At 44.2% G+C, this 15,000-nt stretch overlaps 1 protein-coding gene across 3 annotated transcripts in view; it reads right to left on the bottom strand.

The window, feature by feature from the left end:
• Positions 1-2,280: 2,280 nt before the first annotated feature.
• stim2b (stromal interaction molecule 2b) overlaps positions 2,281-15,000 on the bottom strand; it is a 61,045-nt gene continuing 48,325 nt past the window's right edge. For 2 of the 3 annotated variants that reach the window (XM_048235861.1, XM_048235859.1), the window contains exons 6-13: positions 13,653-13,768; positions 12,460-12,637; positions 11,290-11,467; positions 9,517-9,678; positions 7,578-7,678; positions 6,987-7,240; positions 3,514-3,715; positions 2,281-3,166 (exon numbers count right to left, since the gene is read on the bottom strand). In XM_048235861.1, coding sequence (XP_048091818.1) covers positions 2,587-3,166; positions 3,514-3,715; positions 6,987-7,240; positions 7,578-7,678; positions 9,517-9,678; positions 11,290-11,467; positions 12,460-12,637; positions 13,653-13,768 — 1,771 coding nt within the window. In that variant the 3' untranslated portion in view covers positions 2,281-2,586. The remainder of the gene's footprint in view (positions 3,167-3,513; positions 3,716-6,986; positions 7,241-7,577; positions 7,679-9,516; positions 9,679-11,289; positions 11,468-12,459; positions 12,638-13,652; positions 13,769-15,000) is intronic. The other variant, XM_048235860.1, reaches the window with a different exon arrangement.

The following is a 15,000-nucleotide window of genomic DNA, read 5'->3' as shown; positions in this document are numbered from 1 at the left end:
ATGAGAGTCAAGCAGTCCCTGCACACTCTACATCCTGTACATCCTGCAGACTAGATTGAGCCCAGGGCTAGCACACCCACACATACAGCACCTGTTCACCTGTTGCTATAGACTAATGAGAAATGCAGTGAATGTGTTGTGTCTATGTGTATGTGTCAAGGCTCAGGAAACAAAGTGCGGAAAAGATGCTTAATGTGTAATCCAAGTACAGTAAGTGTTCAAAATGTGAGGTGGGTTGTTTTTCCTTGACTTGGCTGAGCCCATTAGTACCTTATACCTTCCTCCTTATACCTTCCTACACTCAACTTGTCTGACCAGTCCTGGGATCAGAGGTCCCCATTAGTATGCTCTGGCATTTACAAGCCTTTATGGAAGGTTTAGTTGAGTTGAAGTTGTTGTCAAAGTGATGTTATAATTCCTCATTCTTCACACACGTGTGTAGAAATAGAGATAGCCAATCAGGGGTCAGTGTATTACAACAGCACCCTATGGTTAATGTGGTATTGTATTACTCAAGCACAGCTGACATGTTTTAAAGGCTGATTATTGGTCTAGTGTGTGACGAACATTCTTCTCTGTGCACTGTGATGTTGTTCAATGGTTCATGAACACCACCTCAGGTGATTAGTATGCTACACATATCACAGATCTCCAGACTGATTGTCTACCTGTCAGCTTGAGCATCAGATACAGTCACCACAAAGACTCATGAAAGATACTTCATTTATTATTAATTCTTTCTACAGTATACAAATATTCACACACCAAATATTCCAAAAAAAGGAAGATTCCTAACATGTCACCGACATTCAAAAGGTTTCACCCTTACGATCGCTGGACGCCTTTGTTTCATTTTATTGTTTGATTTTTTTTAACTTAACAAACGTTAAATCACGTGTACACGAACAAACCCCATGTGGTAGCTGCGCGGTACTAGGAGGTGAACACAGTACTGACGGCCGAGGTCATCGCCCTGGTCGTCTCTCAGGTTGGCCTTAACACTCACACAACACTCTCACAACGTATAAATAACACGGCGGCATGGCAGGCCACCAAAGGTGTTATTCTAGTGCATGGTTGTGCATGTGTCTTCCTCAGAAAGTGGGGGTGGGCTGGGGTAGGGGTTGGTGGCGGGGCAGGCCAGGCCGGTACTCAAAGTCACAGTGAGGGAGGAGAACCCATCGGAGTCCAAGCCCATTGGTGTGGGAAAATGGAGAGTGTTGGGGCATTGTGGGTAAGACAGGGGACTGAGGGTGTGTGTGCGTGTGTGTCTGGGGTGGGATGGGGGATTTTTGCAACAAATCTGCATTTTCTTTCAAACAGTCTCCACGTTTCTGTCTCCACGTTCTGTTGTTTCACAGCTACTGGGTTAGAAATTGCGTTTCTATGTTGTCTTTAAAAAAACAAACCTACTCATTTTCAATATCATGTAAAAAGAAAGTATACAACAAAGAGAAAAGAGGGGTACACACACACAGTGAAGCACACCAAATGCACAATTTTGCCAGCAGCTAGCACCTCAAGTCATCGGTTTTGTCTTGTTGGACAACGCATCACTACATGTTGGTTTCTCTCAACATGCGACAAATCGCTAATTGCGCGGGCCTTCTTAAACAAAGCACCACTAGGAGTTGGATTCTCTTTGCATGCCACAGATCACTACTCGTCCCTTCTTCAACGAAGTAACTTTACCTATTGTTTTTTTTCTGGTTGTGTGATGCTAAAAATGAGCTATTTTAGCAATTAGCTTAAAAACGCTAATTATATTACACATTATCCATGTGGCTCCAATCGATGCACTGATCTGCCCTGCTATACGAGAGCACTGTTGACCATGGCATCCAACTCTATTTTACCTTCCTCGTCTGACGCTACCAAACGCCTTCTGCCACTCTGACGCATGTGTTCTCTCCTGATTTGTACATGTTTTAAACTGTATGCGGTGTAATCACCGCAAGGAGAGGCTCTTTCCCCACCCAGGGAAAGCAGTAGTGCAACAAACTTTAGCAGGATCTCTTTTTTTTTTTACTTAAAGAAAATAAAATAAAAAATAAATTCATCAAGTACATAAGCTCATTGGCCTCGGTAAACAACATCTGACTTGAAGCTGAACGCCCCGTTTCAACTTCTACCCCTGAAACTCAAGTGGGTACAAAGCCAAGAGGACAGTCAAGGTGTTTATTTGTTATTTATTTATTTATTTAACCCCCTTGACTTTGGGCACCATTCTTGACCTTTTGAGGCTTTTGTGAGTGACCTTTGAAGAAAAGAGGGAAAAGGGAAGCAGAAACAAAACGTGAGGTGTCGTACAAAGGCTACCAACCCAGTAGGACTTCCTGGGGTAGAGCTACATTCTGACTTACAAAAATAAAAGACATAAAATAAGGAACTATGACAAAAAAAAAAAAACAGTTTTGGTTTCTGTCAAAGGTCCATTCTTTTAAGGCTAAGCAAGTTTCTCTTTTTTTCATCTCTCTCCTTTTTTCCTCACTCATTTTTTTTATATTCCCCCTTTTTTCTGTTTTTTTTTTTTTTTTTCTTTAGTCTTTATATGATTTCTATTCACCAAAGTTATTAAACGATATATTACTTCTTCTTTTTGAACAAGCTCTTGATCTTGGAGCGTTTCTTTTCTCCATTGTCGCAAGAGTCCTGTGAGGAGGAGCTGTGAATTGCCTTCATCTCCTTGGGGTTCTTGACCTCAGAGTCCAGGGAGCAGAGGGACGGGTGGCGCGCGTCCGAAACGGCTGCGGCGGCCGCCACCACCGCCGAGGCGGGCAGCTGGCCCATGCTGTAGGACTTCTCCAGGATGCCGTTGTGGAGCTTGACGCTGCCGGTGTGGAAGGTCATGCTCTGCGACTCCGGGATGGTGGTGCGGGTCAGGTCGGGGGAGCCCTTGTGGCCTTGGGGGTGGTGCTGGTGGTGGTGGGGAGGCGGGGTGTGGCCGTGGGCCGGGCTGGGGACCGGTGGGGGTGGAGGGGAAGGGTCTGTGGTGGTGGAGGAGGATGAGAGCTGGTGGTGGTGCTCCTGGCACAGCAGGATCAGCTCCTCGCGAGAGATCTTGCGCTGCGGGGTGTCCTGGCCCGAGCTGCAGGGACCCGCGTAGTGCTTCCTGCCCTGGGAGGAGCTGAGAGAGTCTGTGTCTGAACAGGTGTCCTGATTGTCCCTAGAGAGAGAGAAAGAGAGAGACTGAGTCACTTATCAAACCCACGGTATCATCAATACAGCTTGCTGGACATGGAAGATGTGACCAGCATCTAGACATTGTCCAAAACCGTATTTGAAACACAGACATAGCTATGTCTGCTGTGAGATTGATTAAGCTGTTTAGATTCCAAAGTGCCTGCATTAATATGCATTATGCATGAATAAGCTGCATTATGCATTAATATGCTAATGCAAGATGACCATAGCACAAGAACAATTCATGCGCTACAAGTTTGAAGGCTTTCGTACAATAAAATCTGTAATTTCACGGGTTTTTTTTTCAGTGGCCAGTGAGCGGTCACTCACCCCTTCCTTTCCACGCTGAAGAAGATGTGCTCGTCCTCGGCGGCGGAGGCGTCTGAGCGGTAGGGGGGCAGTAGGGCGGCGCTGCCCATGGGCAGCAGGTCGGGGTCCGGCGATATGAGCGAGGGCTGCTGGGAGCTCAGCAGGCTCCGGCGCGAGCGACACACACTGCTGCTACGCGTCAACGGCGGCCGCATCATTTGGGCTGCGGAGGAAACACACACACACACACACATACATGTTAACACCAGTGTTGGGAGTAATGCGTTACAAAAGTAATGTAATTACTGTAATATATTGCTGTTTGCAGTAACGCGGTAATGTAAGGCATTACTAAAAAAAAAATTGGGTGATATTTTACTTGGTACAAACTTCAGTAACGCGCATCACAATGCGTTTTAACCCGAAATTAAGTGGTGTTTTGTTTTGATATATATTCGCAAACACCACCGCGAGAACAACAGAGAAGAAAAAATCACGCATAATAGTAGAACATTATCTTCTGATACTAGTTGAAGATGACTGTGGCTGCAGCAGACTCGAAGTCGGATTCTATTTGCTGGATAGACATAAGCCTACGCTCATTATTTTCAGCTTGTCAGAGACAAGGATATGAAGAACATAATAGTTAAGTAAGTGCACTTTGTGTGCGAAACCGAAAGATCTCTCTATGCCTCGCGAAATAGCACAAGTAATTTAATGAAACATCTAAAGTGGAGCCATGCTAATCTTTTTGATTCTTGTTAAAACACAAACTATGCTCTTAGTAGTGCATGTCAGCTTTGTGCTGTGAACTTGGATTAAAGAGAATAAAGGGATAGCAAATGCAGAAAAAAGTTGTATGTAGCCTGGCAGTGCCACCGCTCTAACCACGCGCATCATGCACATCAGGCACCAAAGAACAGAGGGGTCACCCAAATATAGCCAATGAAAAGTAGCTTTACTGCAAACGGCGTTTCACTCAATAACGTTTACAATGTCAAAATGCACTAACACCATGTTACATGCAAGTTTGATACTTTTTCTCTCAATCTCCACCACGTAGTACTAGAATGTAATTGGTGGGTCTTCAATAATTCGTTTTCCAAGCATTTCATGAAGCACATGATATGCCGAGTCGACTGAAACGCATTCCATTCAGATAGCTAGGTGGCTACCAGGCTCATAATTCACTTTTAATTGCAAAAAGAAATGTGAAGCAACATGTCACTTCCATTTTCAAAGTAATGAAGGCTGCTTATAACAACTTAACATTGTGCATATTATTGTTAATTGTCAAATAATCAAAGAACTCAAATAAACAAGAGCTGGCAAAAGGGCATTATGAGAACGTAAAGATCAATGTTCTTAAAGTGACAGTGCACCATTTATAAGTAAAACAGCATTTCTTCAGACATTAATGTTTAAAAACACACAGTAATGGTCTTAAATTATAAGCCTTTTTATTTGACTTTAGTAGCCTGGGTGTTCCTATGCTGCCTTGCGCGCGATTTGATTCACGCTGCTAAGGCAGCCTGGAAACTACCGCCCTAATTTTTGCCTCAGATAGGGAACCAATCACAGAACAGGGGGGAAAGCAAGACCAAAGATAATGAATGCGTAGCAAGATGGGTCGTCCTAGTTCATGTCTATGAGGGCAAAGTGGAGTTCAGTCAGAGACGGGCTCTGGTTCAGTTCCCGCCTGCACAGAGGCGTGTCACTGTCACTTACGACGGTTCCATGAAGCGGAGTACAAAATAAACTTGGTGCACACCTTCATTAATGTTGATTTTCTCCCGACTGGAGGGTCATACTATCCGCTTCTACTGAAATAGGGATTTGGAGATCATGATACCGTGTCAGAAATGTGCATCCATTGCTCAGAAAAAATAAGACTTTGACAAATTCTGGGAAATTCTTGGATTCTGCCATAGACCTCAATGTTAAAAAAGAGAGCCCGATCACTGCATAAATGTGCGGGGCGTACTGCTACCCTATTTGAATAAATTTCCAGGAACAGGAAATGGCCTCTCATGAAGTATCTTCGTAATCAACCATCTTTGGCAAGACGATGATGAGCTATGCACAGACGCATTTGATAGACATCCGTGGCACCCAATAAACGAATCTGGGCATTTTTTTCAAATACGAGAAAATTAACGTTTGGTTCCCAGACCACGTCTCATTGAGAAGTGGTGGCGCTAGCCAGGCTATGACTTTAGGTGTTTGAGTTATCATTTAAATGTCACTAATTCAAAGCCACTCACTTAGGGCACCGAAATGGCCAGCAGGCCACCATCTTGAAATTTCTTTATGTAAGCTTTGATTTAGGCTCTGTTGATTTTAATGAGGAGGCCTAGGCCTTAAAGTTACAGTTTTACGGTTTTTAACAAAATTCTGACTATGATTGTTCCTTGTATTGCATCATGAGCACTGCTCCTATTGCATTCTACTGTTAGCCTTTAGCCTAGCTCAGTCATTATGCTATACCACATCTCCCTCCATTGGAAGAGCAATGAGCTGCATTGAGCGTAATAAACTGCATTTAGAATGCCAAATCCATATTTCTAGATATTTGGTGAAAGTAACTTAAAAGTAATGCAATAGTAGTGTAATGCCTTACAATTCATAATAATATAATGTAATATTATAATGTAACAAATTACTTTGAAATGACAGTAATAAGTAATACATAATACATTACGATGAAGTAACTTGCCCAACACTGGTTAACACATATACTGTATGTATGCTTGGTCACAGGCTGCATAATCTAAGTAGATGTGGTGTTGAGGTGCATGTCAATGCTAGCTCTAGAATGCTAATGAATGCCTCATCAGTCAGGGGACTGCAGACCGCTGCCCACACGTTGCAATGTTAGAGAAAGAGGGAGAAGAATCCAGCGTCTGGAGTCAGATTCATGCCTGGATGGTCATGTGGGAGGGCCGCGAGACGGAACATATATACCTCTCTACCATGTCTGAAAACTTGAAGGAAATGTTGTTTTTTAAGTTGTGTGAGCAACAGACAAACACACACACACACACACACACACACAGACACAGACACAGACACACAGATACACACAGTCAGCCAGACCTGGTTCCAACATCCTCAAGCCCCCAATCAGGGCCAAGTGTATGAAAGGTTAATTATTCAGTACTAAATCTGCAGATGCTCAGGAACTAGAGACCAAAACAGTATGGAGCGTGGAGCTGCCCATGAGCTCCCAGACCAATGTAAAGATACTTCTACTCCAAGGTGCTCATGTTTCTTTCTCTAGACCTTGAGATGTAACTAACCCCCTGTGGCTTGTTATCTAGGAAATACTGCGTGCATTGGCATGCATTATATAGTACATGATAATACGTGAGGGTGTGACGATCTTATTAGAGTCAAGCAGAAAAGAGATGGATTGGACACACACAAACACACGTTCATGTTGACACACACACACACAGAGAGAGAGAAAAGCTAGAACGCACTCAGACACTCACATGGCATGGACTCACGGTTGAACTGGGTGACGATGGGCGGCATGTCCTCATCGAGGTCGTCGACACCACCGGCAATGGGGTAGGGCGGCATGGAGACGCGGGGCATGACCACCCAGCTGTGGTCAGAGTAGAGCGAGGCGGTCAGGCTGGGCAGGCCCGAGTTGTGCACCACGGGGAAACTGCACAGCTTCTCGATCTGCTGCCAGCGGTGCAGCCGCTCACGCAGGCACGCCGTCACCTCCGACAGGGCCTTCCTGTGAGGGAGGGAAGGGAGAAGGAGGGATGAGTGTGTGTGTGTGTGTGTGTGTGTGTGTGTGTGTGTGTGTGTGTGTGTGTGTGTGTGTGTGTGTGTGCGTGCATTCATGCTTAAACAGGGCCTTCTTGTGAGTGGACCAATGTGCTTGTGAGCCAGTGTTTGTATATCTGTGTGGGTCTGAACATGTGAGTCTCTGTGTATGTTTGTGTAAGTCTGTGTGTGTGTGTGTGTGTGTGTGTGTGTGTGTGTGTGCGTGTGTGTGCGTGTGTGTGTATGTTTGTGTAAGTCTGTGTGTCTCTGTGTGTGTGTGTGTGCGTGCGTCCGTGCATGCTCACTTGGCCTCCAGGATCTTGTGGTCCACCTCATCCAAGGACGAACTGTGGGCCACATGCAATGTTCCAAACACTGAGCTCCTCTTCTTCTTAATCTTCTCCGCCTGGCGTGCACACACACACACACGCACACACACACACACACACACACACAAAGAGAGAGATCCACAATCAGCAGGCTGCCACCTATTTTTACACACAAGCTTTTAAAGCTGCCTACCCCCCACCCCTTTGATCACCCTCCCCACAGCCTTAAGAAGTGTATCCGACAGGGCTGCTCCCCACACTCACAGAGAGGGGTGTGTGTGTGGGGAGGGGGCTTTGTAACAAAGCAGTCTGACCCCGGGCCACACATTAGAGTGAAATGGGCCCGTGCACATTAATGTGGCTGAAAGACCTCGACTCCGTCTCCTTCTGTGTTCTTTTACTTCTCACCGCCGCTCAGCAGCTAATTGCTTTGTGAAATTGCCTGATGACTCTCTTTCTCGGCAGAGGAAGTAAAACGGGGGAGAGGAAGGAAAGAGTGTGAGTGAGTGAGTGTGAGAGAGAGAGAGAGAGAGAGAGAGAGAGAGAGAGAGAGAGAGAGAGAGAGAGAGAGAGAGAGAGAGAGAGAGAGAGAGAGAGAGAGAGAGAGAGAGAGAGAGAGAGGAAAAACAAACAATGTAATTAAAAAGTAATTTCACTGCATCATTAAAAAAACAATTTGGAAACGAAGAAAAAGATGTTTAATTTAGTTCTGGTTCTGTATGTGTGTGTGTGTGTGTGTGTGTGTGTGTGTGTGTGTGTGTGTCTATGTGAAAGAGATAGAGAGAGTTTGTTGTTTGTTGTGTGTGTATGTCTGAGGCTGCTAATTGTGCTCAGGGAACATTTATACTTTTAAACAAAGACAATTTATTCGGTCTAACTAAAGAGAAAACATGACTTGATTCATCTTGGTGTTGTTTTTATTAAACCCCTGTCTATCTATCACTGCACTTTGAGTTGTAGCAGTGTTTAAAAGGTGCTATACATCACGTTGCCTGGCCTTGCCTTTAGTGTAAGAGACAGGTATGAGACGAGGTAAAACTCACTCAGCTAGACTTAAAATGAATAGCTTAAAGCTGTCATAGAAAAACAAGGTGCTGACTACAGCACTTAAAGGTCTCCATGGTTAAATGAAGACTTTTAGGTGGAGAAATGCTTGTCTCCATGGAGGAATTCTAGAAGGTTCTTCTGAAAGAAATGTAAGAGGTCTTTTTTTTTTTTGCCCATCAGCCTTCTGAAATAGTTACCAAAATGGACAGGGAACACAGACATTGACTTTGAGTCCCACAATAAGAGTGGTAAGACATGGAGGCCATGGTTGAGGCCTGTTGTCATGGAGGTCATGGTTGAGGCCTGTTCTCATGGAGGCCAAGTTTGAGGCCTGTTGTCATGGAGGCCATGTCCAAAGTTTAATTGTCACATATACTTTGCAATACAGTGAAATGCTTGTGCCACAAGTTGCAGGGGGTAAAAAGGGAGGTCTAAGAAGCACAATGGTGCCTTATGGGCAATAAATAGTATAGGGGGTGGCACCATACAAAGAACGAGACATATGTGCTGCTAAGCATGCACAGACACCCAAACACACACAGATACACAAGCACACCAGTCGACATGCACCCATTAGAAAGCCTACATATAGCTTCTGTGCATACATATAGACCACAGACATATGGACCACATACATACATAAAGACTGCATACATGTAAAAGACAACATACATACATGTAAGACCATAGACCTACACTGACCTGCAGACTGATGATTAAAAAATAAATAAATAAATAAATGCACTGAGGCATTATAAAAATATATATAAAATGTCTGTGATACATAAGGTACCATATTGATGACACAAGCAATTATATGAAGAATGTTTGAGCCCTGTTGTACAGAGGTGTTTCTGGCGAGCTGTACCTCTTCCTTGGCGATGGCCAGCTGGAGCTCGGCGCTCTGCTTCTTGATGTTGTAGTACTGGACCTCCACCTCGTGGGTGAGCTGCAGCCACATCTGCAGGGCCTCTGGCACTGACCACTCTGACTGGAGCTCCTTTTCTGCCCGCTTCAAAGCCATGCGCACCTGCCCACAACACACACACACACACACACACACTTGTTATGAGTACACTGTGGGCTTTCACAATTTAATAACATAGGTCACAATCCTACATATTAGCATAGCCCATCCACAGGCCATGTTTTTCTATATTCAAAAGGTCAGAACATCAGTGTCACTGTCTATATAATTTGAATATATTCAAAAATATTTCCCTCTGCTGCTATTACATAAGACTACCACTAGAGGATGCTGTTAGCACCATCATCAGTATTGTACATTTTTTGCAGATCCCCCACACAAAACTCTCACCCCATGTTCATACGTAGACAGACAGACAAACAGACAGACACACACACACACACACAAGCAACACTGCACACAAAAGAGTTTAGTTACGCGTAGCACTTAAGACATGCGTGTTAGTGCTTCTAAAGTGGCATATGACTGTGTACCGCCGCACTTGTGCATCATACAGACTCTTACTTGTGCATGAGTATGTGTGCGTGTGTGTAATGTGAGTACATGATTGGCATATATGTGTATGTCATATGTAATGTGCGTGTGCATGTGTATATATGATGAATATGTGTGTGTGGGTGTGTATGGTGTAAGAAGCGATACAGTATGTGCATGCGTGCATAGAATGTGATGTGTGTATGTCTTAATTATATGCATACAATACAATGTATGCATACAATATATATGTAAGAGATGAACTGGGGTGCTTCTCAGCAAGTACTATGGGCTTTTCTCAATACAAAGTACGCTAAAGAACGGTCTCCCGTTCTTGAAAGTTCGAATTTGAAAAGTTAAGATCGTGAGTCCAGACTCTGGAGAACGCGAGGACACAGGACGCTCAATTTGCAGTTTGAGACAGCAGCGTTCTTGCCAACGGCAGCTTCTCTCGGAACAGCTCGGGAGTCTAGTAATTTACCTATTGCTCTATTGGTCTACCCAGTATTTCTGACATTTACAATAAATTTATATAATTCACCAGCTTGTTTAAGTTTGTTTCTCATTGATTTTTTAAAATTAAATATTAATAATTAAATATTAAATATTAAATATTAAATATTAAATATTAATAAAATATTAATAACAATATTTTCCCGCCGATGGCGGGAACAACGTTTGAAGTTCGCAGTTTAAGTGGCAGTTATGATTAACGTTAGTTGTGAAGCCTGTAGCCTACCTTTTATAGCCTAAACATGGATCGGATTGTAGCAGCAATTATGATAGGTAGGCCTATTATGTATCAATGCTGCCATTTCTCTTATGTGAGTGTCACGGCTGAGCTGACGTAATGCATTGTGGAATCTTCAAGCCACCAAGTCACCACCCGATGCATCCTTGATAACACCAACGATTCGAGAACACTTCCAGGAATGTTATGCGTTCTTGAATAAATGTGAACTTGTGAATTGGAACAGTACTTAGGCGGTGATTGATGACGTTTCAGAATGATTTTCAAGTTCATGAGAACACAAGTATAGAAAAGAACGCATATTCAGAAAAGCCCCATATGTGATAAATGTGTGTGTGTGTGTGTGTGTGTGTGTGATGAATACATATGAATGTGTGTGTGTGTGTGTGTGTGTGTGTGTGTGTGTGTGTGTGTGTGTGAGTGTGTACCTGCACAAGCTCCTCCTCGGCGTACTTGAGTCGACTGAGCTCACTCTCGGCACCCTCGCGGAGCTCCCGCAGGCGGTGGGCCTCTCGTTTGGCCCCGCAGATCTCATCCCGCATCTTCTGCTCCAGGTTCTGCTTCTCCACCGCCACCGTCCGGTTCTCCTCCTGAGCCTTCTCCAGCCTGACCCACAGAGAGAGAGAGAGAGGAGAGAGAGAGAGAGAAAGAGAGAGAGGTGGGCAGAGCCATGAAGAGGGTATAAGGAGGGGGTGAGAGGAGGAGAGATGTACGGAGAGGAAGTCAGTGATGGATGCACAGGAGACGAGTAGCATGACATTAAGGCTACGTCTACATTAGTCCCGTTATCGCTTCTTTTTTTTAAATTTGTTCCGCATCCATACCAGAGAACAGACGGAACAAAAATCAAATGTCTGGCACAGCAGCGGGCCAAGAGCTTGTCCCTTGCAGGGGATCGTCCGTGGTCAGATTAAGGGACAGTGATGTTAACCAAGAACAAATAAGCAGTAGTGTAGAGTAGAGCTCTCTTATGCATTGATTGTGAGACCCTCACAATGGACAGATGTCACGCCACCTCAAGCCACACAAGCTTTTTCTCACGCCAACTTTTCAATAAATAAGAAGAGTTCAGCTGAGTTTACAGGCTACACATGTACACAACCTACAATGAGATACTGTACAACAATGCTCATTAAGAGTGCACAATCCAACAAAACCTGTGAATGAGAATGCACACAAGCACACTGAAAGGAGGCCAAAACTAGACAGACAAATCAAAGCTAGTGCAGGGAAGAAAGGCAGAGTGAGGTAGGCAGACCTTGGGCGTGACAAATATTTTTTTCAGAAAATCAATGAGTAATCATGATAAATAATCATGATCTATATTGATCAATGTAATTGTAATTGTTGTCATCTGAGGGCTTTTCTAGGTTATATTTTTTTTCCAGGGCCACAAGTGAAGTTCTGAACAAGGTGGCCACCCCTCCTACACCTCCTTAAGGCCCCTCCCTCTGTCACCCTCTCTCTCTAAATCTCTATTTTATTCTCCCTTATCTCTCTCTCTACTCCTTTATCTCTCTCTCTTCATCTCTCGCTCTCTTTCACCTGCTCTGTACGTTAGGCCTCATCATTTCTCTCTCTCTCGCTCTCTCTCTCACCTGCTCTGGACGTCCCGGAGACTCTGCTCTGCGCTCTGCAGGCTCTCCAGGTCTTTCATCATCTGGACCACGTGCACGCGGGATGACTTGTTCTGCATGTAGGCAAACCAGCAGCCGCCCACACCAATCACAATGGACACCATCAGGATGAAGTCTTTTAGCCAGTTGTGCTGGGGTCCTGATGGAGGAAGAAGGAGAAAGGGGGTGAGAGAGAGAAAGAGAGAGAGTGAGGTGGAGAAACCAATCAATAAAATTGACATTTTCACAACTGACACAACTGACACTGACAGTGTAATGAATTTAATTACAGATTAGTAAAGAGACTACTGGGAGAGAGATATATATATATATATATAGAGAGAGAGAGCAATAGAGAGATATATATAGAGAGAGAGAGCAATAGAGAGATAGAGATGAGAGGGTGAAGAAGAGAGAGAGAAATGGTGCGGCCTGAGAGATGTTTTGCATTTTGTTCTGAGAAATGTATAGAGGAGCAGTTTAATTGCAGACCTCTACAGTCTGCAGATGAAGATATCAAGATGTAATATTATGCATTGGGGGCAGTACAGTCGCATCATGTGACCCGGCTGATCATCAGTATGTGTCACATGATGCTTCACAGCTAAAATTGCAGCGCTAAATGTGTGGCCCCCCCTTACACACCCTATATCTGTCACAACTGAAAGACACACCAGACACGCACACACATAGACATACACGTGCACATGTACATACAACACACACACACACACACACACACACACACATACGACATACACGTGCACATGTACATACAGCACACACACACACACACACACACACACACACACACACACACACACACACACATAGACATACACGTGCACATGTACATACAGCACACACACACACACACACACACACACACACAGGTGCACATGTACATACAGCATTGGTTCCCAAAGACTGGGTGTCGTAGGAGATTTGATTTGGGTCGCCAGCAGAGTATAGTGACAATTTATGTTGTGTAATACCCCTAGCTTATATCTTATATAGCTTAGAAAAGCTTTCTATTAGGATCTAGTTTGTTAATTACCACAGTCACGAGTTGGGTCGCGATGGTCTGTCATTTTTAAAAAGTGGGTCCCCAGAAAAAAAGTTTGGGAAACACTGACATAGAGCACACACACACATAACAGCATGTAAACACTTACGTAGCGGTGGGCCGAACAGCACAGCATCAAGGGCCTTGAGGTTTAATTTCTGTTTATGTCGCTGGTCTAATATTTTTAACTGCAACGACATAAACGACGGCTCGTTCGCCGCTATTCTGTAACAGAAACACAAAACGGAGATTACAGAGATGGACTAGCGAGGGGCAGAGGGAGACACAGAGGTTTGTAACTGAGAGGCAAACTATGAGGAAAACTTTACAGATCCAATTAGAACAGGCAAATACATGGTAATGCATATCTTTATGGAAGAGCACTTGTAGATATCGTTTTTGAGATTGAACTGAAAATTTCTGGGTAGGCGATGTGATGAAAGCATATTACACAGCTAATTTGATGTATTTGAAGGAGTTGGACAGATGAAAACAGAGAGATGGGGGGGTAGAGAGAGAGAGAGAGAGAATGTGTCATACAGTGTCTGGTCAGAGTCTCTCTCAGTTCATTAAAGTTACGGGAGACTGATGTCAATTCCTCATGTAACTCAGATAGAGTACATGACCACACAAGCAGGCATATATAGATCTGTGTGATTCTGTGTGTGTAGTGTGTGAGAAAGTGTGTGTGTGTGTGTGTGTGTGTGTGTGTGTGTATGGCTGAACAGCATACCAGAGGCCAAAAGGCAATCTGGTGCTGTGACATCATTTCATGAGTCAGCGCTCCAAGGCATGGTGGAGAAATATGATACTCGACACACTAACATTCATTGGAATACACGCAAACAAACAAACACACACACACACATTTACTTTCTCCTGATTGGGACGTTTCCTTCACCCACTGGGAATATAAACACACGTCTCAATCTCAATCACACATCCACACCTCTCGTCACCTGCTGAGTTGAAAACCCACAGCCTCACCACTTACGGGCATCACCTCATCTCTCTCTCTCACACACACACACACACACACACACACAGCTTCCCATCAGTGTGACAAATACATACCACACATACACACACACAGAGCTTCCAATCAGTATGACAAATGCATACCACACACACACACACACACACACACACACAGCTTCCCATCAATGTGACAAATGTATACCAGACACACACACACACACACTCACACACACACACACACACACTCACACACACACACACACTCTCTCACACACACACACACACACACACACACACACACTTCCAGCATGCTCTACCCCAAGCCTTCATATTTCATCTTATCCAACACTCAGGAACAGTGGCTGAACTAATCAATCAGTCATCTGATGATCCCGACAGGATGCATAAGCTGTAGCAAAGTAAACAGGGTGGGCATCCTCTGTTTGTTTTTGTGCTAAAGTGATTCACTAAAATAAAGG

This window comes from Alosa alosa, chromosome 24 (genome assembly GCF_017589495.1).
Source record: "Alosa alosa isolate M-15738 ecotype Scorff River chromosome 24, AALO_Geno_1.1, whole genome shotgun sequence".
NCBI lineage: Eukaryota > Metazoa > Chordata > Actinopteri > Clupeiformes > Clupeidae > Alosa > Alosa alosa.
The sequence above is the reverse complement of the archived record's forward strand: the minus strand, read 5'-3'. Positions and strand labels throughout refer to the sequence as shown.